A 25,862-nucleotide genomic window follows, 5' to 3' on the forward strand; every position below is an offset into this window, starting at 1 on the left:
GATGAGCTGCAAGTGCTTGGTATATTGCACTTGCTGCTCTCCTTATTCCCCACCTGCCTCCTGTGTCTGAATGACAGGTCGCTCTTGTTTCAGTTATCTGCCTCCTCTGATCCGATGCGGACAATTCTTCACTACTACACATTCCCGCTCCGCTCGCCTGTTCATATAGAGGCTGGAGCATGCGCAGATCAATGCACTTTGTCTAGCAATGTCATGAGGCCTTTGGTGCGCATGCACCGCCCGAGGCACTGATGCCACTTGCTTGAGCTTTTGATTTGGGGGGGGGCAAGTTACTGAAAAAAGAGGAACCTGTCAGTCTGAAATCAGAGGCAGACGGTAAGCAGTGAGGGAGGGCAGGAGAACTGCAAGTGCAATGTCACACTCTGAAAACACTTGCAGCCCATTTGCAATTGATTTCAACATTGGATTTCTCCTGTCACATGATCACAAGGAGCCGGTGGGTTGTCATGACAGCCGGGGGTCTGTTGATGACCCCCGTGCCTGTCATTACAATTCTCCTGTGAATGCCGGCCTGTAGCTGGCGTTCATAGGAGATCGTAATTTCTGGTATACATATGCATACATGTGCTACGTATAGCACAAGCGATCGGACGGTCGCAGCTTCAATTTCCCCAAGAGGACTATTCAATATAGTAAAAAGAATGAAAATAAAAAAAGCCCAAAAAACAAAAACAAGTTCAAATCACCCCCCTTTTGCCCCATTGAAAATAACACACAAAAAATATATACATATTTGGCATCATTGTGTTTGTAAAAGCAAAACATAAAATAAATTAATCTGATAGGTAAACACTTAACAAGAAAAAAAACAAACGCCAGAATTATGTTTTTTGGCAGCAGCAACATTGCAATAAGAGGCGATCAAAACATCGTATCTACCCCAAAATGATATCAATAAAAACGTCAGCTCAGGGTGCAAAAAATAAGTCCTCACCCAGCCACATATCCTGAAAAATGAAAGTTACGGGCATCGGAAAATGGCGACATAGGCGAAATTTTTTTTTCACCACTTAATAATAATAATAAAAAAACTATACAGGATTGGTTTCTGTGTAATCGTTTTGAACAGGAGAATCATATTGCCAGGTCAGTTTTACCATATAGCGAACATGAACATAAATAAAAAACAATTGAAAAATTGCACTTTTTTGCAATTTCAACATAGTTATAATTTTTTTTCACACTTTCCGGTGGATCACATAATAAAATGGATGGTGGTATTCAAAAGTACAACTCGTCCTGCAAAAAAACAAGCTGTCATACGGCTATGGAAAAGGAAAAAAAAAAGTTATGGCTCTTGGAATAAGGGGAGGAAAAAGCTAAAGTGCAAAAAAGAAAGACTGTGAGGTCATGAAGGGGTTAAATTGGGCTAAGATTCCAAGGCGCAGGAAGTGTGCTACTGGCACCTTATTTTTTCCCCCCATTGAGACCTGCAGTAAGGAGCTACTGCTAAATATCTAACAGGGGTTTACCCATCATAGTAGCAATCAACACTACTGGTTCTTCTCAGAAGCTGCCAAGAAGTGAACTCATTCCTACTGATTTTTATCGCTCCCATTGAATTAAATATATTATTTGTATAAATCCATGACAGGGTGCAGGAGATTTAGACATCTATGGGAGAAAATGTGAAAAATAATCTATTCTATGACACTGAAAAACACATTGTATAACCCTCTGACATACAATATAACTATGTAACATGTTTAGATTTTTTCTGTTTTCGCACAAATATTCAACTCCTACAAAAGTCACCCCCCACAGAACGTCTCACCTTCTTCCTGAAGACTGTGAAGTTCAGTCCACAAGACTTACATACAATGTTGGAGGATGATGAAGGATATGATGAAAAGTCAGTATTCTGTGCGAATCTAAAGGGGCCCGCTCCTCCTCCGAAGCCCGACTGCTGCCCTCGCACAGCGCCTGTACCCATGACTTCATTCAACAGCCCACAGCAAGAAGCCCACATGGAGCTGGCCCCCGCCTGTAACATGCAAGACAGAAGAAGAGCGGGTAAGAGGAGCCTGGGCACATCCTACTCTATGGACGCAATCCCATATAGGGGAGCACTGGGGGGAGTTGACAATGACCTGCAATTAGATTATCATGAAAAACATATCAACGTAAAAATCTAACAGTATAAAATACATTTCCTGAAAACCTCCTTTTCTCTGGTCTCTACGGCCACGTTCACACAATGAGTATTTGGTGAGTTTTTTCCATCAGTATGTGTAAGCCAAAACCAGGAGTGGGTGATAAGTACAGGAGTGGTGATGTGTTTCTATTATACTTTTCCTCTGATTGTTCCACTCCTGGTTTCGGCTTTCAGATACTGGGGTAAAATACTGACCAAATACTGAGCGTGTGAACATGGCCTAACTTGAGCTGTCCAACAACAGAAAAGCATGGCCGTCTTTTTACAAAACCAGCGTTAAACCCGTTTACCGCTTATGTGGGATGCTGCGGCTCAGCCATATTCGCTTCGAGGGCTCATTCACACGTCAATCATTTCCATTGCGGTGTTCACAATCCGTGCGTCACCCAAATGCTTTCTGTTTTCTTATTTCTTTCGAAGCTTTACATTTTTTTTTTTCAAAAGGAAAATGGATGAGTCACATATTGTAAAAATTAGCACATGGCCTACAAGAGCAGGCTGAAAAGAACGTTCTGCTTTTCACATACCAGAAAAACAAGCAAATCACAGATACGCGACTTTGGCCTAATGGAGCTGTGCTCCAATACCAGGCACAACCCATGGACAAGGGTTTTTAGAAGAAACCCTTTAACCCTCTCAATTCTGAAATAGTACTTTTAGCACTTGCAAAGGCACAAAATCAACACCTTGAGACTAAAGGGAATATGTCAGCAGGTTTTTGTTATGCAGTTTGATAGTACCGTGTGGTAAGGACAGAGACCCTGATTCCGGCGATGTATCACTTAGCTTACTGGCTGCAGCAGTTGTTATAGAATCACAATTTTCTCTTCAGCAAATCGCAGAATATTAAGCTGTGTATAACTCTACCCGCAGCACTGATTGGCAGCTTTCTGTGTACACTGTATATTGTCCGAGAGCTGCTAATCAGTGCTGGGGGAAAGATTGGACTAGGAGGCACAAGGCAGCTTGTCCTGTAGTGATAATCTCCTGCTGATAAAACACTGATTGTGTTGAAAAGGCAAAACAATGCACATTGATGAAATCAGGGTCTCTGCTGCTACATCATGGCGCTCTCAGATTACAAAGCAAAAACTGGTGACAGATTCCCTTTAAACGGTTTGTCCACTACTTAGATGACCTATTTTTAAATTAAGTTGTCCTTCTTATAAAATAAAAATAACATATACTCACCTTCCGCATCTGCGTCATTCCAGTAATGTCGGCGCTGGGTTTGCGTGACGTTGTCATACCACGTGAGCCCCACAGCCAATAAGTAGCCGCCATTGGCTGCAGCGTTTTTACTTCCTTCTGACAAAAGTCAGACAGGTGGAAAAAGTGAGAGCGCAGACCTGGCAGCGACATCGCTGGAATGGCGCAGATGTGGAAGGTGAGTATGTGTTATTTTTATCTTACATGGGGGTCTACTTAAGTTAAAAAGGGGCTCTCCGGGTAGTAAACAAAACCTTTAAAGAAGGCGTGAGCAGGAGACCCGCTATATAGTCCTGTACATAAAATGTTATATTTCTATTGTGATCAAAATTACTCATACAAGTCGACGGGTCTGTGAAAATCATTGACAACACACCAATGGCATCAGTGTACAATCTGTGTGCGGTTCAGGATTACCATTGTAATGTATAGGAGAAGCTACTGTATGTAATTCATTTAATTTTTCTATAGGTGAAAATCACTGCATTGATGGTAAAAACTGAAATACAGAACAAACACTGATGAAACTAGGACTGTTTCATTAGCTTATGTGAAAAATCACGGATGTCTGAATGAGGCTGAAGACTAATGTCACTTCTCTGAAGATTAAAGGCTCATTCAGATGTAAATTTTTCTCATGTACAAAAAAAAGTACAGATGACATTGATCAGACATTGGTCTGAGTGTCATCAGTTTTTCTCGTACAAGGAGGGGATATAAAAAAAAAAAAATAAAAAAGAAGTTTTCCACCTTCACACAAAAAAACCTCGAATGTCATCTGAGTGTGGTCTGATTTTTTCACGGACACAGACAAGCATTGTCGATTTAGGTCCTACCCTGGAATCAAAATAAAAAGTCTTCGCAGTTTTCTGCGGACCGAGCAAAACATCACGGACTGGTACCTGTGATAGTCTACCCGACAAGTGCCATCCATGAAAAACATGGCTAGCTCTCGGATGAAAAACGAACGTCTGAATGAGGCCTCAAACTAAGTTCCCACGATGTGAATACACAGCAGATTTTCCACTGCGTATCTGCCATCTGTATGCACACTTATACAATCACTGATAGGACCGCCCACTTGACCGAAAATTCCAGAACGAGCAGAGGACTAAATGATGAAAACATAAAATTATACTGAATCTTTTGTCACAAAACCATATATCAATCCACCCAGCTCCTCCTGCTCTATAACATGGTGCCTGCAGAGCTGACTGCATTCTCACGGTGACAGGTTCCCTTTAAAGGATTAAATGTCTGGGTTGTGAGTCCTCTCTGATCCCAGCCAAAAGAGCAGAGCTGTAAGATTATTACAACTCCGAACAGAAAGGTTACAAAAACTCTTTCAGCATAATTTCCTCATTTTTGGGACAATCTACACACATCTTTTACTAAATGATTTATTGCGCTCATGAGCCTTTTCTAACAGTCATCCAGGCATCTGTGTGAGGACGGCACCGAGCTGCAGATCTCCGCAGACAGATTCTCAAGTTCCTGGTTGTCAAGATCACAATGATAAAAATAGGACGTATTCCTTGACATCAGTTTAGACACATCTGATTATTTCCATGGCGCGATCGTCTATCTAGGGAATGAAGCTGCTTCTCCTCTAGTATCTGATGCAGAAGATGTGACAACTGGAAGGAATTATTCAGTGTGTCTATGAATTTATTTTCACCCTAAACATTCAGAAATTAAAGAAAACTTCAGCCATTAGGAAAGTCTTTTACTTTAGTGAAACACCAGATTGGTATATAACAATCCAAAAATCATCCCGGGAACATGAGCGGCACTGGCTGTCGCTAGGATGTTGTGAAAGTTGGTTGGTTGATTGAGTAGCGTTAGGATCACGGTGAAGAGGGCACAAAACTATCCATCGTGCTGGTATATTAATATGATGGGCCTTCTAAGGTATTTACCATTAAAGGAGCTCTAGGTTAGAGATGCTCAGAGCAAAAGTGCAACGGATGTTTTGCCAAGGTGGAAAATCAGCTGCAATTTACAGTACAAGCATTGTGAATGAGATGTTAAAGGGAATCGGGCACCAAGTTTTTTTCTACGGCATGATGAAGGAGCAGAGACCCTGATTCCAGCTATATGTCACATACTGGGCTGCTTGCTGTCATTTTGATAAAAAAAAAAAATAATAATAATAAATTGTATAAATCAGTTTTATCTGCTGCACATCTAGTAGTTCTCTGAATACTGAGCTCTGTATAACCCGCCTACACCACTGATTGGCAACTTTCTGTGTACTCTGTCAGCTTTCTGCCTATGCACAATCAGTGGTGCAGGCGGGGTTAGACACAGCTCATGAATATACTTGACTACCGGGAAGCAGAATTACTAGTCCTGTAGTGATAAAATCACTGTTTATCAGCAGGAGATTATCAAAACTACAGCAAGCAGCCCAGTAAGCGACACATCGCTGCTATCGGGCTCTCAGCCCTTAAATCATGCTGCTCTCAGATTACACAGCAAAAACCTGGTAACAGATTCCCTTTAAGAAATCTAAAACACGCTGCCAAGAAAAACTGCTCCATAAATGCAAAGAGTGAAGTCTATGATATATCCACAACAATTACAGGAAAAAAACACAGCCTAAGCCAGCCCAATTAGAACAGATATTGTTGCTGTGAATCCATTGTGGAAAGTTTGCAGTAAATACATCCCATTAGAATGTACCCTAAAAGAATCCTCATAGCATGCGCACTATGTGCTGTCAGGATCCTCCGATGCTGGCGGCAAGAGCGGGTGGTCACATGACAAGTTTGCGATTTGCATGCTTCCGGCCACATTCTGACAGGACGTGCTTGGCCTCCCTCAATACAAATGAATTGAGGTTGCGCACCTCTAGTGAGCATGCAAAATGCATACCTGTGGTCACATGACTGTCTGCTCTCGCCGCCCGCACCGGAAAACCCTGACAGCGTGTAGTACAGACAGAATACCACCATGGTTAAAGTCCGGGAGGACCGAAACACTGGTGTTGTGCGCAGGGGTGGATTAAGAGTAGCAAGGGCCCCGGGCAGTTTAGAAGGCGCGCCCCCCCCCCATACACACACACACACCTGATGTATCACATGTCACATGATCCCCTGTGATAGATCATGTGATAGTTCACGGGAAATTAATTTGGCACAATATTAATTATAATTATTTTTTTTAGGCTGTGTGCCCACTATGCGTTTAAGCGTTTCCACAGCGGCAATTCCGCTGCAGAAACACTTAAAAAACGCTTGGTAGAAGGTCTGCCATGTTCCCCAATGATAATCAGCATGTGCTGTGCACATGCTGCGGAAATTTCCGGTGCGGATTATCATTGCGGAAAAATCCACAGCATTACCAATTATTTTGCGGAAGCGCGGCGTTTTCGCCGCCATTGACTTGCATTGGAACACTTGGATTCCTCATTACTGCATCTGTAGATGCGGAATCCATGCGTTTCAATGTGCGGATGGTACCCAGGTTTGGAGAAGAGGAGACTGGGTACCATAGAACCTGTAAAAAAAAGAATAAAATAAAAAATAAATATTATACTTACCTTCTGATGGCCGCCGGTGTCTTTATCCGATGCGTCCTGGCTTGCCGGCAGTTCGCGATGGTCTGAAAAGGACCTGCCGTGACGTCATTTAGTCAGGTGACGGGTCACGCGACCGCTGACGTCGGCAGGCCATCAGAAGGTAAGTATATATTTTTTATTTTTTACCATTCTTTACGGTCACACTATATAAATCCATGCTGTTTGCATGGATTTATATATAGTGTGACCAAGTTGTCAAGCACTTTCCAAGTGATGCTAAAATCGCTGGGAAAGCGCTTGTCAACCCGCATGCAGAAATGCATGTGAAGAACGCTTCACATCCGCATGTCCCTGGCAGGAAAAACGCTTGTACAATCCGCATGCGTTTTTTCTGCCAGGGAGATGCAGAAACGCTCAAAAAAAATCCGGAGCATTTCTGCATCGTGGGCACATAGCCTTACATTAATTGTAGGACTCAATATTGAGCACACGTAGCCATCTATACACAGCGGGAGGCCGCACGGCGCCGTCTATACACAGCGGGAGGCCGCACGGCACCGTCTATACACAGCGGGAGGCCGCACGGCGCCATCTATACACAGTGGGAGGCCACACGGCGCCCCCCCAGATACAATGGGAGGCCGCACGGCGCCATCTATACTCAGCAGGAGGCTGCACGCAGTCACGCACACACACAAACATATACAGACATACACATACATACATGCATAAACACATTTGAAACACAAAAATACATATAAACAGACATGTATCACACAATTATGTCCGCCTACACACACACACAATCACTCTCACACACTCTCACCATCCCCCGGCTCGGCTCCAGTCCTCCTGCTCCTCTCTGATGCAGGCTGCAGCAGTGTAGGCCGGGCGCGCACTGCGTGACGTCACGGCTACAGGGCCGTGACGTCACGGCTACAGGGCCGTGTCTCCTAGCTGTGACGCGGCCGGGCCAGCACAGGGAAGTTAACTGCTGCAGTGCTGGCCCGGCCGAAGAAGAAGTAGCGCCCGCGCACCGCTGCTGGGGGAGCGGTCCGGGGGCCCCCCGCCACTGTCTGCCGCGCCCCTGTGTATGCTGGGCCCTGCCTGACATCATGTGGCAGGGCGGTCCCAGCATCATTCAAACTGCCCGCCCCGGTGGATCTGCAGCTGGCCGGATGGAAGCGGCTGCGTGAAGCAGCCAGCGTGTCTGTGAGTGGCTGCTTTGAACTTTGGGACCGCCCTGCTTGACGTCATGTGGCAGGGCGGTCCCAAAGTTCAAAGCAGCCACTCACAGACACGTTGGCAGCATCACGCAGCCCTGTTTATGCACTAGCGCCGGCGGGAAATTTAAATGATGTTGGGAGGGGACCGCCCTGCCACATGACGTCAGGCAGGGCGGTACCAACAGAATTTAAACTGCACACCCGTGCTAGTGAATATACAGCCGCGGCGGCCAGATGGGAGCGTCATGTGGCACTGGCAGGGGGGGGCGGCACAGTATGATTCAAACCGCCTACAGCTGCGGGCCCGCAGCGGTGATCATCTAAACCTTCGGCCAGCGCAGCGGTGAACGAAAAAAATGCGCATTATAATGGGAGCAATTCATGGGCCCCCTGGAGCCTCAGGGTCCCGGGCGGTAGCCCATATTACCCTCATTATAATCCGCCTATGGTTGTGCGCAAGTATTTTGTCATTGTACTCTATAATACATTGGGTACATGAAGATACAAGCTATTGTTGGATTGATCTATGAATTCCTAAGGCTATGTGCCCACGATGCAGAAATGCTCCGGATTTTTCCTGAGCGTCTCTGCATCTCCCTGGCAGAAAAAAACGCATGTGGATTGTACATGCGTTTTTCCTGCCAGGGACATGCGGAAGTGAAGCGTTCTTCACATGCATTTCCGCATGCGGGTTGACAAGCGCTTTCCAAGCGATTTTAGCATCACTTGGAAAGTGCTTGACAACTTGGTCACACTATATAAATCCATGCAACCGGCATGAATTTATATAGTGTGACTGTAAAGAATAGTAAAAAAAATAAAATAAAAATAAAAAAATAATCTATACTTGCCTTCCGATGGCCCCCGCAGTCTAGCTTCCCTTTGTCCTGGCTGCCGGCATATTGCGGTACACTGCACTGAAGGACCTGCCGTCACATGACTATGACGTCAGCGCAGGTCCTTCAGTCCATCGCGATCTGCTGGCATGGGAGGACGAGCGCAGCGGGGGCCGCCAGAAGGCAAGTATAATGTATATTTTTTACTTTATGCTTTCTTTTTGTACAGTTTTCTATGGTACCCGGGTCCGGAGGAGAGTCTCCTGTCCTCTAGACCTGGGTACCATCCGCACATTGAACGCATGTATTCCACATGTGCTTATCTAGTGAAGCGGAATCCATGCGTTCTAATGCAAGTCAATGACGGCGAAAATGCAGCGCTTCTGCAAAATAATTGGTAGTGCTGCATTTTTTTCCCGCACAGCACATGCGGATTATCATTGGGGAACATGGCAGGCCTTCTACCATGCGTTTTTTAAGTGTTTCTGCAGCGTTTTTGCCGCTGCGGAAAAGCTTAAAAAACGCATCGTGGGCACACAGCCTAATAACAGCAATCTGCTGAGCATCATAAGTGCCGTGGTTTACTCTAAGGCTATGTTCACACATCATGTTTTTTCCAGCGTTTTTTGCTACAGATTTTTATGCAAATTTTCAGGTGCCTTTTGCAGTACCAACAAAGTCTATGAGAAACCAGAATTATCTGTTCACATATCATGGCTTCTTTGTTCAGGATTTTGTGCCTTGGTTGGGTTTTTGGAAAACAAAGCATGTCACTTCTTTCAGCGTTTTTTCACCCATAGGAAGTAATGGGTGGTGAAAACTGCTGAAAAAAACATGATGTGTGAACATAGCTATCAGGTTTTGCTGAGTTTTTAGTGAAAATAAGCAAGTACAGCAGTATGTGAAACACATTTATTTTTGTGATTTTACCATCTTGTCCTGGTCACTGAGATGGTAGCTTGTATAAGGAGAGTTTAATTAAATTAGTGATGTGTAAAATTGTAAACATTGGCTGAGCTACATGTGAGACTGAACAATACCTGTGGCCCAGTGAGGTGTGAAATTGAACAATGCGTGTGCAACTGAATGGCAGACCCCATAGTGTGAAAGAAAATAGTGTCATACAGTTAAACTATTCCTGAACAATTCACCTCCCCACTCTTATGCCAAAACCAGAATGAGATTTTTTTTTTCACTGAACTTTATTGTACATGCATAAAAGAGACAAAGCTTGAACAAGAGACACAATTCTGCAAAAAATAAAAAAAAAAAACACAAAAAACGCAGCAAAACATGCGTTTTTTACGCATCTTCTATCCTGCCAGAAATCAGGTTTTTCTGCAGATTTGTGACGCAAAAAAACCCATGATGTGTGAACATAGCCTAAAAGGTTGTGAGTTCGGAATTCCTCAACCTTCCATGTGTAACTTTCACCTGCAGTGCCAACCATAATTTAATAAACATTCCCTTTAATTTTATATAAATCAGTGTATATTATGATGGAATTGTTTAAAGTATATGTTATAGCATACAGACTGTTTTTTTATATAAACCAACAGTTTATGCAAATAAAACAAACATTGTAATATATATTTTAATGACTTGTCTGGAGATAGAACATTGGATCTGCCTATTTTCCAAAAACAGCACTACTCCTGTATATGGGCTTTGTCTGATAGTGCAACTCAACCCCATGCATGTGAATGAGAATAGCCTGCAATGTCAGACAGACACAGTCCGAAGACAAAAGAGGTGATGTTTCTGGAAAGGCAGCTTCTATGTTATAAACTTGGACTGTTCCTTTAAAGAAAAAAATGTCCCTTTCATTTATAAGACGCATTCGGCCCCCCTACACTTGACTGCTGCACTGCTAGTACTGTAGAAACTTTGCACCCACCTAAAACCACATCAGCTAAAGATGTGAAAGTCCTTAGAGTTTTCACTCTCACTGATGATCCTACTACAAGCCAAGAGCTGGGAGGCTGCCGACAAACACTTAGATCTCCTCTGAAAGATTATTTGCCTTCTGAACCTACATTGTATGGACAAAAGTATTGGGACACATCAAATCAATGAATTCAGGTTTTACCAGTCAGATCTCATTGCCACTGGTGTTTAAAATCCAGCTCCTCGCCATGCTGTCTGCCATTACTAACATTTTTGAAAGCATGGCTCATTCTAGAGAGCTCACTGACACCAGTGTGGTCTTGTAACAGGAGGGAACCGATGTAACAAGTAATTTCATGAAGTTTCTCCCCTCCTAAATATTCCACGATCATCTGTAAGTGGCATTATTGAAAAGTGGAAACGTTGGCAAACATGGTTAGATACAAAAAAAGACATAATGTAGAGGCAGGATGGGAAGCCAAAGCTGATGTACAGAAGAAGAGAAGCGCACAAGCTGGCGGAGTCAGCACCTAAGACAGAGAAAGAGGCAGAGGTAGCTGCTAAACTGGAATAATATGCCCTTGTGCGGTCTCTGGACTGACAGAATCTTTCGAGAATGCAATGACGGGTCAGGCAGCAGAGGAAAAAATGGTGTGGCATCGGAGGCCTCAGGGCGGTTTCAGATGGTAACTATACCAATGCTAATTGTGGAGACATGGGGGTCAGTGGGTGCTCTGGTCCGCTGGCCCGGCTGCCTTTGGAAAGATCTCATTGACCAGGGTTCATCCCACTGAATGCCCACACTCCTTCTCCGTTGGGAGAATACTACTCAGACAACACAGGGTGAGACTAAAACTGTGTGGCAATACTTTATTGAACCACCAACAGACAATAAAATATAGAACAGCCCCAGCAAATGCACAAGATGGTGCAAATTACAGTCTCATCCTTACGCTGGATCACAGGGATTAGAGCAGCTGCGACTCCGGGCCTTCCAGGGCCGATTACCCCCACCAGTGGCACCCCACTTTTGGCGGGCACCCACAGAGTGGAGGCAACGACAAGCTTAGGAAGCTGACAGTCGATTGAGGTACGTGGCCAGGTGATCTGATTGGAGAAGCCAGGTTGGGACCATCCAGTCACCTGGCCCCATGGAGACGTTTGGAGAAGCCAGGTTGGGACCATCCGGTCACCTGCCCCATGGAGACGTTTGGAGAAGCCAGGTTGGGACAACCGTCTCCATGGGGCAGGTGACCAGATGGAGACGTTTGGAGAAGCCAGGTTGGGACAACCGTCTCCATGGGGCAGGTGACCAGATAGTCCCAACCTGGCTTCTCCAAACGTCTCCATGGGGTAGGTGACTGGATGGTCCCAACCTGGCTTCTACAAATGTCTCCATGGGGCAGGTGACCGGATGGTCCCAACCTGGCTTCTACAAATGTCTCCATAGGGCCAGGTGACCAAATGGTCCCAACCTGGCTTCTACAAATGTCTCCATAGGGCCAGGTGACCAAATGGTCCCAACCTGGCTTCTACAAATGTCTCCATAGGGCCAGGTGACCAAATGGTCCCAACCTGGCTTCTACAAATGTCTCCATAGGGCCAGGTGACCAAATGGTCCCAACCTGGCTTCTACAAATGTCTCCATAGGGCCAGGTGACCAAATGGTCCCAACCTGGCTTCTTCGAAAGTCTCCAAGGGTTCAATGATGGTCACTGGATCAGATCTGTATCCCTCCAGCTGGAGCCATGGTCCCTTAAGTTGGCGTACTGTAGAGTGTCAAATCTGTATGTTGGAGCCATGGTTCCCTGGTGCTGATCTATAACGTCTCTCTGCAGAAGGATAGAGGTCCCTTTTTATACCCACATCTGTCCTTCAGGACATTATCCACAGGTCAGAGGGAAGGTGGGGTGAGGTCAACTCTAATTGTTCGAGTATTTAATCAATGTGCATAATTTGTCCATCAGGTCAACAAACAGCATGGACTGATACAACTGGAAGTCAATATTAGCAAACATCGATTGGTCAATGAGCCTGTGTCCCTGTCCTCCAAGGATAGCAGCACATTAAAATGTAGTAGAGGATATAATAGGTAAACAGTTGCCATTCAACAATTCACAAACATCAATTCAATCTATAACAAGAGTCAACGCTCAGACTCATATGAACAATAGCTCATGTCCCTGGGCCTACTAAACATACGTTTGGCATAATTAAGAATAAATGCTGTATCGTCACACTAATAGTTACCAGCAGTGGGATAATCCAACCAACACTAAAAGACAATGCAACTCAGCACTATCTACCTTAAACAAGCATGTGGGAAAATACAAATTGACGTCTCGTGTATCAGACAAGACATGCAGAAGGCGAGGGAGCGCCTCAAAGCTGAGGAGGAGAGAAGTAGTAAGGTGGAAGAGCAAATACCACCAGTGGTAAAGATATTAAGACTCATCGCAACTCTCATGAATGAATCTGACAATCTAGAAAATAGACTCAGAAGTAATCATTTAAGAATCCCAGGTGTTTTGGATAAGACAGAGGGCACGAACACCAGTGTTCTTATGTTGTGGCTTTTGGAAAACTTTCCCTCTCTCCCCCATTTGCAACAGAGCGGGCCTAATGAGAACCCACTAGAGTGCTGCCTCTGGGCACTCCACATTGGCCAATCCTAAGGCAGTGTGCACACGATGCGTTTTTAATGCGTTTCCGCAGCGTTTTGGCAGCTTCGGAAATGCATTAAAAACGCATGGTAGAAGGGCAGCAATTTTCCCCAATGATAATCCGCATGTGCTGTGCACATGCTGCGGAAATTTCCGCTGCGGATTATCATTGCGGAAAAATCTGCAGCACTACCAATTATTTTGCGGAAGTGCGGCGTCTTCGCCGCCATTGACTTGCATTAGACCGCATGGATTACGCATCACTGTATATGTAGATGCGTAATCCAAGCGTTCTAATGTGCGGATGGTACCCGGGTGTAGATGAGAGGAGAGTCTCCTCCACACCCAGGTACCATTAAAAAAATCTGTAAAAAAAGAATAAAATAAAAAATAAATGTATACTTACCTTCTGTCGGCCCGCGCACCGCTCATGCTTGGTTCCCGGCACTTTGCAGTGAGTTGAAGGACCTGCGCTGATGTCAGTCATTTGACGGGTCACGTGACGCTGACGTTGGCAGGTCTTTCAATTCACTGTTGCCGGCAAGGGAGAACGGAGTGAGCGGGACACCGGGGGCCATCGGAGGGTAAGTATACATTTATTTTTTTTATTTTTACCACTCTCTCGGGTCACACTATATAAATCCATGCTGTTTGCATGGATTTATATAGAGTGACCTAGTTGTCAAGCACTTTCCAAGTGATGGTAATCGCTTGGAAAGCGCTTGTCAATCCGCATGCGGAAATGTCAGTGGGTAACCGCTCCTTTTCCGCATGTCCCTGGCAGGAAAACACATGTACAATCCGCATGCGTTTTTTCTGCCAGGGAGATGCAGAAACGCTCAGGAAAAAATCCTGAGCATTTCTGCATCGTGGGCACATAGCCTAATTCAGATAATCCATTTAAAAGATCGTGACTGTATAATGAAAATGGCTAGAATTCAGCAGGATCTCCAAATTGGAGGCAATAAAGTGGCAATTTTCCCCGACTACTCTGCAGAGGTGCAGCCCAGATGTATACAATTTCAGGCTGTAAAAAACAAACAAACAGAGCATTGCAAGTCCCATATGACATGATTTAGGGCTGCGTCTCTGAATGAAACTTATTTCTTAAAATCTTTCCGTGATGCCGCGGGTTGGCTTGAATGCTGATGGATTGTCGAACTGATAACCGATAATCAGAACTTGGCACAATTTATATTTTTGGCAGGAGTGGTGCTAGAAAATAGAATTGTCTCACCAATCATGTGGTTTTGAGCTTTATTAGCACAAAGGTCGAGCATTAGGTTTTGACATTTTGTTTTCCTTTTCCCGAAATTACTTTTTTTTGGGGGGAGGGGGATATTTTGGGAGGGTGAAAGGTTAAGTGCACACGTAGCATTTTTTTTGCATTTTCGAGGCGATTTTTCGCAGAAACGCAGCAAAAACGCTTGGTAATCGGTCTACCAGCTATTGCAATGGCAATCCTGATTTGCTGTGCACATGATGCAGAAATTTCCACTCAGGATTGCCATTGTGCAAAAACCGCAGCGTGTCAATTGTATGCAGCATTTCCACAGCGGTTCCCACCCATTGACTTTAATTGAAACACAGCAAATCTGCAAGTATAATATTTATTCCTGCGGATTTACTGCGTTTCAATTAAAGTCAATGGGTGGTGAAACGCTGCGGAAATGCTGCGAGTAGTACCCAGGTTGGCTGGGGAGGACTAATATCCCCTCATCCGACCACCGCTCCCGCTGAGAACTGCGAGAGCGGTGCGGCTGAGGGGAGTAGTAGTAGTCTCCTCAGCCGAGCCGGGACTGCGCACGGTGAAAAAAAACAAAACAAACAAAAAAAAACTATTCTCACCTGTCCGGCGGCCCCCAGTGTCCTCCTGCTTCTCTGCAATGTGATCAGGTCGGCGGTACACCCGATCGCCGAGGGACAATCGTGACGGCGGACAGGTGAGGGATATGGTTGTTTTTATTTTATTTTTTTTTATTTTTTTTACAGAAGATCGAGGGATTCGGGGAATGAGCGTACAATAAAAAAACATTTTAAAACACTTATTTCATTAAAATACTTTATTCTGGCCGTGTACTTATTGAAAAAGCGGCGAGAACTTTACTACGCTGTTAGTAATGGGGGCTGACGTGAACCCTAACCCCATTACCCCACTCGCCACCGCTACAGGGCAGTGGGAAGAGCGGAGGCTAAGCGCCATATTTGGCGCATCTTATTGATTCGCCATTTCTGGGACTGCTGAAAGGTGATATTATTAGCTGCAGAAGGGGGTAGTATTCATGGCCCCTTCCCTGGCTATTAATATCATCCCGCAGCTGTCTGTTTAGCCTTTTCTGGTTAGATTTAATAGGGGGGCCCCACATCAATTTTTTTCTGGGGTCCCCCTGTAATCTAGCCAGTAAAGGCTAAACAAACAGCTGTGGGCTGATATTAATAGCCAGGGAACATTGTTGGCTAATGGCCCCTTCCCCGGATACTAATATCAGCCCCCAGCTTTACCTCTGCTGGTTATATGAATGACACGGGAGCCCACACCATTTTTTTTTTTTTACATTTTAGGCTCTGTGCCCACAATCCGGACATAGTATCGCTTTGGACGCATATTTTTGCTGTGTCTAAAACGTTGCATTCTATTGAACGCAGGTAAATTCGCATATGTTCACTGAACCATGCAGATTTATCGCATTCAATACTTTCTAGTGGTCAAATTTCTGCTGCGGAGACTAGCGACTCCGCAAGAGAATTTGACATGCTGCGGTCCTGAAAGACGCGCTGCATGTCAGTGTCCACAGGTGATTCACAGCCTCTGATGGAATCATAGTGGACATGGGATTTCTAGAAATCCCATCCACTATGCTGTAACATCTGGACGGTGCGGGTTTGACGCTGTATAAACACGCAGCGTCAAACCTGCAGCGGCTCCTGATCGTGGCCATGTACCCAAACTCACTTGCAGCATGTCAATTTCTGTAGCAGATACGCCAGTCTCCGCTGCAGATTTTGACCGATTGAAGCGTCATTATATGCAGTGGATTCACATGTACCGACAACAAAAGTGTGGCATTAGAACACAGCGTTTTGGACGCAAAAATAAGTTGCATCCAAAGCACTGCTTGTTGCTGTTCATGGGGACGTAGCGGCTAACTAAACAGCTGTGAGCTGTTAATAATAGCCAGGGACCATGTTTTCCTAATGGCACTTTCCTAGGCTAAAAATAGCAGCTCACAGCTGCCCCAGAAATTACACGAATGGAAATGCTAATGAAGATTGGGTGAATGGGATTAGCTGACACCTGCTATTTTGTTTGGTGATGACAAGGTGTCAATCAGACCCTTTCATCACCAAACCTAATTAAAGTAAAAGTAAAGAGCTAAATAAACACACAGAGTAAACACTTTATTTGAAATACAACAGACAGATTCTTTAATCATTTAAAATTAACCAATATACTCACCCCAGTTCTGACGGTAATCTAAGGGTTAAAGCAATGTCTCACCAAAATAACTTTATTTAGCTCCAAAAAGCATTCATTGATGTAAAAAAACGCTTAAAAAAACACAGCAAAAAGGTGCGGTTTTTTTGCAGCGTTTTTCCTGCCAAGGAGATGCAGAAACGCTGCAGAAATTTCTCCTTCAAATCCTGAACGTGCAAACATAGCCTAAGTGTTTTAGGACTGCAGATTGGGTTTATTGTCCACATTCTCAGGGCTTATCCATTTCCAATTGTTAAGTTGTGTCATAGTATTTTCAGGAAATGTATCCTGCTTTTGGTATAATGACGGGGGTAGATAATATCATCTCCTGGACGGTCAAGGGTCTAAGTGTTACCAACCAGAGACAAGTACTTTTTCAGTTTATCAAACAAGATCAAAACTCAATTGGTTTACAAAAAAACACAAGTCCCGAGAATCTACACTTGGATCTCATCAACATCATTCTACTTTTAGTTTGCTCTCTGGAGGCAACATCATCTTAAAGAGGTTGTCCATTACTTTAGCACTGATGACCTATCCTCAGCATAGCTCATCAATGTCTAATCAGTCAGGGTCCGACACCCAGTGCCCCGGCCGATCAGCTCTTATCGGTGTCAGCAGCCACCAGCCGGAAATACTCACTTGTAGAGCTGGCCATCTTCTGATAGTAGCCACCGTAGGGTACTACACATTCGCCTCCTATTCATTGGAATAGGAAGTGGATGTGTAGTACCAAGCCCCGGCCACTATCAGAAAACGGAGAAGCTCCACAAGTGAGTATTTCCGGCAGACGTCGACCGCCACTGACACCAAGAACAGCTGATTGGCAGGTGTCCGGGCGTTGGACCCTGATCGATCAGACATTGATGACCTCTCCTGAGGATAGGTCATCAATGCTAAAGTAATGGACAACCTCTTTAAATAAATTAAAATATACCATTCCAATGTACATGGACACTTGCTGACTTTGGCTATTATTTGTCATAATCACGGTGTTAATTACTCCACCTTGCTGCATTACAGAACTTAACATCCTTTTATTCTAGAAGCGACTACAGCTCCGATCAAAATAGTAGGTGACTAACAAATACTTATCTTGGCAGGATTTAAGGTACTACACCAATACCACAGCTTCACATTGCGGAGGCTCAGCCTTTTATTTATAAAATAGACTACCCAAGACTATTTTCGGTTCGAGTGCTGTCCGTGGAAAAAACAGACAGCACTCGGAGCAATGTTATTCAATGAGGCCGCGCAGATGAGCACTTTTCACTGACTAAGGCTGCATGCCCACTATGCGTTTTTCAAGCGTCTTTGCTGCGGAATTCCCACAGCGAAAACGCTTAAAAAACGCTTGGTAATACGTGCCCCATGGTCTCCAATGATAATCCACATTGCGGAAAAATACGCAGCATGTGCATTAATTTTGCGTAATTGCCGCCATTAACTTGCATTGAAACACTCAATATCCGTGTCAGCACATTTGCACACATGGATATTATGGAATTCAATGTGCGGATGGTACCCGGGTCTGGAGAAGAGGAGACTCTCCTCCAGGCTCAGGTACCATAGAAACTGTAAAAAAAAGAATTTAAAATAAAAAATAAAGATTATACTTACCTTCTGATGGCCCCCGGTATCCTCAGCGATGCGTCCAGTCTGTTGTATGGGTCGCGGTGGTGTGAGGACCTGCCATGATGTCATTTAGACATGTGACAGGTCACGTGACCACTGACGTCGGCGGTCGCGTGACCTGTCACATGACTCAATGACGTCATCGCAGGTCCTTTCACACCACCGCGACCCATACAACAGACCAGAAGGAGCGGAGAAAATACCGAGGGCCATTGGAAGGTAAGTATAGTCTTAACTTTTTACCATTCTTATTCTTTTCTTTTAACTATTACTAGGTCACACTATATAAATCCATGCTGGTTGCATGGATTTATATAGTGTGACCAAGTTGTCAAGCACTTTTCCAAGTGATGCTAAAATCGCTTGGAAAAGCGCTTGATAACCCGCATGCAGAAATGCATGTGAAGAACGCTTGACAAACGCTTCTACCTGGCAGGAAAAACGCATGTAAAATCCGCATGCGTTTTTCCTGCCAGGGAGAAGCGGAAAAAATATGCAGCATTTCTGCATCGTGGGCACTTAGCCTTAATCTGCATGTAAAAAATATATATAAATAAATCGCAGCCAGCACTAGTTTCTTCAGTAAATCGGAGACTCACCCATTCAAGTCTATGGGTGCGCAAAAGAAAATTGGATGCCATACAGAGACACAGTATAGTGTCTGATCTTTTTCAAGTTGGTTACAGTTCTGTAACAGGAAACTGTAAATGATTAATAGCTGCTGAAAAAAAACAAAAAACAACCAAACAGACTGAACAAGAATGTCAAGTGAGAAAAAAAAATAGTCGCACTTTTCTGAATGAAAAGACGTTTATATGATCATACACCAATGTTAACTAGTTTAGCAATACTTCCAAAGTACAACGTGGAAACTTGTTATAGGGGCCCAATACATATTAGCTACCAAATCTAAATAATGCCCCAAGAATAGATGAAAAACTGCGGGAATTTTTTATTACAATAAATGAGTGTAATGCCTCGATTACTAGAATATGGTTTCAAGCAGTGATCAAGCATTCACAGGGCCCCCATACAATGTCTGGAGGCTGATAGAGGTGGCTCAGTGTTTAGCACTGCAGCGCTGGGTCCTGGGATCAAATCCCACCAAGGGCGACATCTGCAAGGAGTTTGTATGTTCTCCCCGTGTTTGTGTGGGTTTCCTCCAGTTTCTCCGGTTTTCTCCCACATTCCAAAGACATACTGATAGGGAATGTAGATTGTGAGCCCCAATGGGGACAGTGATAATGTCTGTAAAGCGCTGTGGAATATAATGGCGCTATATAAGCAATGAATAATAATTGAGTGCAGTACTTTGCCATCTTCATCATAGTCATAGACGCTGCATATGTGTGACCACCACTCCATCAAACGCCTATGGAACTAATTGCTTGGGTTTTCCATTCTATTCCTTGGGGAAGGGGATATTATATGGGTTTTCTCATCTGGGTGAACATAAGTACACTGCCCACCAGCCCCATAGCCTCCTGATCCATCGATGCACCGCTGTCCGATGCTGTTATCTGTGGCAGCGGAGGAGCGGTGTGACACTAGTGCTTACACAAGCTTGTGAGCGCTGTGCTTTTTGCCTTAGAGACCGGCCACTGTAGATAGACTGCAATGGTGGCAACAAGCAGAAAACAATAGTATTACAAATCCTTATTTTCTTGAGAATCGAGAGGATCTTTAATAGTAAGTGAATTGCAAAGTTTCCCATTTTACAAGCACTTTGCTCTTTTACCCATCTAAGATTATGAGAAAACCTCTTTAAAAATCATACATACAATCAGATCCCACAGTGATAAATGATTTAGAGACAAATGCTAATGGCTGTGTAAGAACTAATGTATTCCTAGGCTGATCTGGTCCCACAATAACTTAGAAAGTGGCCAAATTGTATTCTGTGGCTACCCAATGGTTTATTTGTGAGGCCGGAGAGGCAGACGTGAACACCCCAATGAATGGAAATGTCCTGTCCTACCTCAGCACCATGGACAGCATGTTGTTCTTGTCATCCATATCAATCAGGTGGTGATGGGGGGACATTTCAGTGGTTATCCTCATTATCCAGTTGGCTATCTCTGTATGGAAAATCTGCAGCAGAATCCTAAACATCATTGGTTGGAAGAGTAGACATTATTAAGAGTCCACATTTTAGAAGTGCTTCTTTTACTTTATTATGCAGTTATTTCATAAAAGAAGACGGGTCAGGGCATCTTCTTGCCACAATACAACATCTGAAAAAAAAAAAACTAGCTGTATCCCTGGTCATCGTGGACTTCATGGTGACCAAGTCAATAATAATTAAATTCAGATATTTCACTCATTTTTTGCTGATCTCTGTTCCTTTAAAAGTGGAATAATTAGATAGCAAAATTGTGAAATTTAAAACGTAACTTTTAATACGATATATAAAATGTGCCACTCACTTAGAAGCGAGTCGCTGGGCCAACCTGATCATTAACTGAAAAATATAGCCTAGAGACCGCCCCTATGTATATATAAAAAAATGGTTTATTGATCACCCCTGCAGTAAGGAGATCAAAAACCTGTGTAGGATAGATTCTATAACAGAAGGACCATAGAAAAACAGGGATCAGTGGAGAAAACCCTGTGTCAAACAGATACCCTCTATAATATAGATTTTTTTCCAGTCTGTGTAACCAAAATAGTCACTGAAACGTACTCAAGGTCCACACATTTACCTAGTAACCACGAGTCCATGAAGATAAAAGTGACATAAAAAAGTGATTATACATAGTATAGTCCGAGTGCAGACAACAACTTATCACAGTTCAATTATATAAGAGAAAAAAATGGAATTATCTCACCCATTCTTTCTTGATTAACAAGGGAGGAGGTAGATGTCCAGGGTTACCTTTGGAACACAAAGTGGGGACATGGGCTGACCCTATTATTCCCTGTCAGCTCACAATATTACTGACCATATGGGTTACCTATAGACTCCCCCCTATATGAATTGTCACCTCCCTGTTCCCTTCCCAAAAACTATGCTTCCACATGTAGTTGTTTCTGCACCGCGTCCGGTATATGAACCGCACGCTCCACTACTTCCTGAATCTGTGGAACGCAAGAAACTCCTCCCTCTTCCGGTTTCGCGAACGGCTGTTACAAATCACACATCCGCCTGAATGCAGACGCTGCGCTCCTCCCACATCAACTCCGAGGCTAGAGACGCATTCTGCGGTTCATTGCCGGCTGTTACACGTCACACAACCGCCTGAATGCAGATGCTACGGTCCGCCCACATCAGCTCCGAGGCTAGAGAAGCATACTGCGGTTCATTGCCGGCCCACGTGCCCCACATCAGTTCCGGAACGTGAGCCGCACAGACTGCGCTCCAAGAATACATAGCTGCATAGGCACATCCTCAATGTCCACTACATCAACCAAAGAGTGCGGGACGCACGCTCCGCATTCAAAACTCACAAACAGCACCCAATCAAACAAATAATTCCAAAATACCAATGACAATTAACCATGTCAAGGGAATGTTATGATTAGCTGATCTATTAGATGCAGTGAATTTTTGATTACATATAGTCAATGACATTTATTTTATTTTATAGATATTAGGTGAACCGGACCATAGGGTTACAGCTTTACAGTCATAAGTCCAGGATACACCAGATTTGTTGCGTAGTTTGGATGGCCTTATAATAGATCCTCAGGCCCTAATGGGGAGTGTGGACGTTGAGGCCCTTTACTCCTCCATCCCACATGACAAGGGATTGGAGACAGTTAACCATTTCCTGAGGATGAGAGGTTGCCAGTTTGAGGCACATAATACCTTTATATTAAAATTGTTACAATTCTGCCTGACACACAATTTCTTCTGCTTCAACCGGAAGCTCTACCACAAAATAAGGGGAACCGCTATGGGGAGCCCCTGTGCCCCTCCGTATGCGAACCTTTACCTAGGTTGGTGGGAAGAGACCAGAGTTTTTGAAGGGGAAGCAGAGGGGATAGCAAAAAAGATTGACATCTGGACACGTTATATAGATGATGTCTGTACTGTACATATAAGAAAAAATAGAATTAGTCTTACAGGTAATTCGGTTTCTAAGACCCTCCACAACAGCACCACCTGGAGGTTGTCTCCCCATCCTAATTAGGGACAGGAAACACAAGAGGTTAAATAGCCCCTCCCCCATACTATCCCCAGTGTTTTCAAAGGACCACACAAGATGAATGCTTCAATAATATTTTATTAACACTAAGGAATTTTTCTCATAAATCAAGAAAGGGGGGGGGGATTACCCGTGCTGTCGTGGAGGGTCTTAGAAACCGAATTACCGGTAAGACCAATTCTATTTTCTCCAGTCCCCTCCACGACAGCACCACCTGGAGCAATACCAAAGAATGAGTTTTAGGGAGGCACAACCGCCTGAAGGACTTTCCTTCCCAATGCTAGGTCTTAATTTGACATTACATCCGCCCTGCAAATCTGCTTGATGGATGCGCTAGTCTTTTCAGCCCAGGAGACAGACATAGCTCTGGTGGAATGAGCTTTCAATGATTCTGGAGGAAGTAAATCTTGATTTTTATACGCCTCACAAATAGCTTTTTTAATCCGATTTGCCAGTGTGTTTTTGGAGATTTTCTTCCCTTTGTTGGGGCCTCCATATTGCACAAATAGGCTCTGATCCTGTCTCCAGGACTCAGTCTGACTTAAGTAGAAGATAATAGTCCTTCTAACATCCAGCGAGTGGAACTCCTCTTTCCTGCTATTTGATGGATTCTGACAAAAGGAGGGAAGGATTATAGGCTGAGACATATCGAATTCAGATGAGACTTTGGGAAGAAATGAAGGCTCCAACTGGAGGATTATTCTGTCTTCCAAAACACGAACGTAAGGCTCTCTGATGGAAAGTGCTTGAATTTCCTCCACTCTCCTAGCTGTAGTCAGGGCTATCAACAATGCTGCTTTCCATGACAGCTGGTCTATTTGAGATTCAGATATTGGCTTGAAAGGTTGCATGGTAAGACCTTTAAGAACCGTATTGAGATCCCAAGGCGGAACATTTCTTGCTCTCGTCGGGTTTATTCGTGATGCAGCCGTCATGAATCTCCTAGTCCATCTGTTTTGGGCCAAGTCAGTATCAAAATAGAAGCTTAGGGCCGAGATCTGGACCTGAAGAGTGCTTGGTCTTAATCCTTTAGACAGACCGTTTTGCAAAAAATCCAGAATCTTAGATATATTCGGCTGAAAGGGATCTAGTGTATGAGGGTCATACCACAGCTTGAAGGTCTTCCAGAGCTTTCCATAAATGGAGTTCGTGACCTGCTTCCTGCTTTTCTGCAATGTATGGATTACCTCCTCTGAAAAGCCTCTGGTTTTCAGGATGGTGGCTTCAGAAGCCAGGCTACTAAGGAGAGATTCTGAGGGGTTGGATGGTAGATCGGACCCTGATGCAAAAGATCGTGCATCTGAGGATGAATCAACGGATCTGCCACCTTCAAACTGTTCAATATTCCGAACCATGCCCTTTTGGGCCACATCGGAGCTATGAGGATTGTTTTTACCCTTTCGGCCCTGATTTTTTGTAAAGTCCTTGGTAAAAACGGAATTGGGGGAAACGCATATGCGAGTCTGACATTCCAAGGATGAGCAAACGCGTCTATCCACGCTGCCGGATCCTTGGGATCCAGGGAGAAAAAAAAGGTTTTTACTTTCGAGTTCTCGTGGTTTGCGAACAGATCCACTTCTGGATTTCCCCATTTCTGTACAACCATGTGGAATATCTTCCAGTTCAGACTCCATTCCCCCGGATGAATATCCCTTCTGCTTAATAAATCTGCCTGTTAATTGTCGGAGCCCTTCAGGTGCACAGCCGACAGGGATAGGAGATGAAGCTCTGCCCAGCGAAAGATCATTGCTCAGATTAACTGCAGGTTTCTGTTCCTTGTGCTTCCCTGATGTCTCAGGTGGGCTACCATTGTCATATTGTCCGAGTATATTCTGACATGTGACCCCTGGAGTAGGGACTCGGCTGCCAGAAGGGTCTCTTCCAAAGCTTTCAATTCTCTTAAGTTCGAGGACTGATCCGCAATTTCTTGCGACCAAATTCCCTGAAAGGCCACCTGGGAGACTATGGCTCCCCATCCCCTCTTGCTGGCGTCTGTCTTGACTGACACAAACGGATGCTGAAACCATACTGTTCCCTTTTCCAGATTTCTCGGACAAAGCCACCATCTTAAAGATACTTTCACCTGCTCTGGTAGATGAATTCTGCTGGTGAGGGAACTTAGAGATCTGTCCCAGTGGGAAAGGATGAAGCTCTGGAGAACCCTTGTATGTGCTTGAGCCCAAGGTACCACTTGAATAGAGGAGGTTATGGTCCCCAGGACGGACATGGCAAATCTTATTGAGACCTTGTTCTGGTTCATTAGTGCATGGACTTTTGACCTCAGCTGAATTTGCTTTTGCCTTGGCAAAAACGAGGCCTGCTGCTGGGAATCTAGAAGAATCCCCAAAAAGGTCTTCTTGGTGGAGGGAAGTAGATCCGACTTGTTGCGATTTATCAGCCATCCCAATGATTCCAGAGTATGAAGAGTCATCTGGAGGTGCTCCTTCAATATTGGGACTCAGGGAGCCATTAATAAAAAATCGTCCAAATATGGAACGATACCGATATCCCGTCTTCTTGCAAAGGCCACTACTTCCGCCATGAGCTTTGTGAACAAGCGGGGAGTCGACGAAATCCCGAAGGGAAGCACGCTGAACTGAAAATGATGTATTCTTTGATTATGACTTACAGCAAACCTGAGGAACTTCCTGTAAGAAGGATGAATTGGCACATGATAGAACTGCAAGAGGCGTACTATTGTTGCCATCACAAAATCTTCCCCAATCAGTGGAATTGTGGACTTTAAAGATTCCATCTTGAACCTTCTGTATTTTACATATTGGTTGAGACGTTTCAGATTGAGAATTATCCTGTAGGCACCTGATGCCTTTTTTAACAAGACTATTCGAGAATAGTGACCTTCTCCTCGTTCTCGGCCAGGAACTGTTGATATTACTCCTGCATTTTGTAAATCCTGAAGACCTGATATTGGGACTTTCTGAAATCTTGAGGAAGACAAGGTTGTTATCTCTACTCTTCTTGGTGGGTAAGCAGCGAAGTCAATTTTGACTCCTGTTCCCACTATCTCCAGTATCTTTCTATCTGTTGATATTAGCCGCCACTGTGGAAGGAAACTTGCAATCC

General features: G+C 44.3%; 1 protein-coding gene across 3 annotated transcripts in view; it reads right to left on the reverse strand.

Annotated features, from left to right (window-relative positions):
- RNF34 (ring finger protein 34) overlaps positions 1-25,862 on the reverse strand; it is a 53,804-nt gene that overhangs the window by 14,427 nt on the left and 13,515 nt on the right. Inside the window, exon 2 of one of the 3 annotated variants that reach the window (XM_073676287.1) lies at positions 1,796-2,005. The exons of 1 other annotated variant lie outside the window; for it this stretch is intronic. In XM_073676287.1, the coding sequence (XP_073532388.1) occupies positions 1,796-2,005 (210 nt within the window). Of the gene's footprint in view, positions 1-1,795; positions 2,015-25,862 lie in introns of those variants that run through there. One more of the 3 variants, XM_073676286.1, reaches the window with a different exon arrangement.

Source organism: Phyllobates terribilis, unplaced genomic scaffold (genome assembly GCF_046119375.1).
Source record: "Phyllobates terribilis strain yellow unplaced genomic scaffold, ASM4611937v1 Scaffold_1__5_contigs__length_1240528914, whole genome shotgun sequence".
NCBI classification, from domain to species: domain Eukaryota; kingdom Metazoa; phylum Chordata; class Amphibia; order Anura; family Dendrobatidae; genus Phyllobates; species Phyllobates terribilis.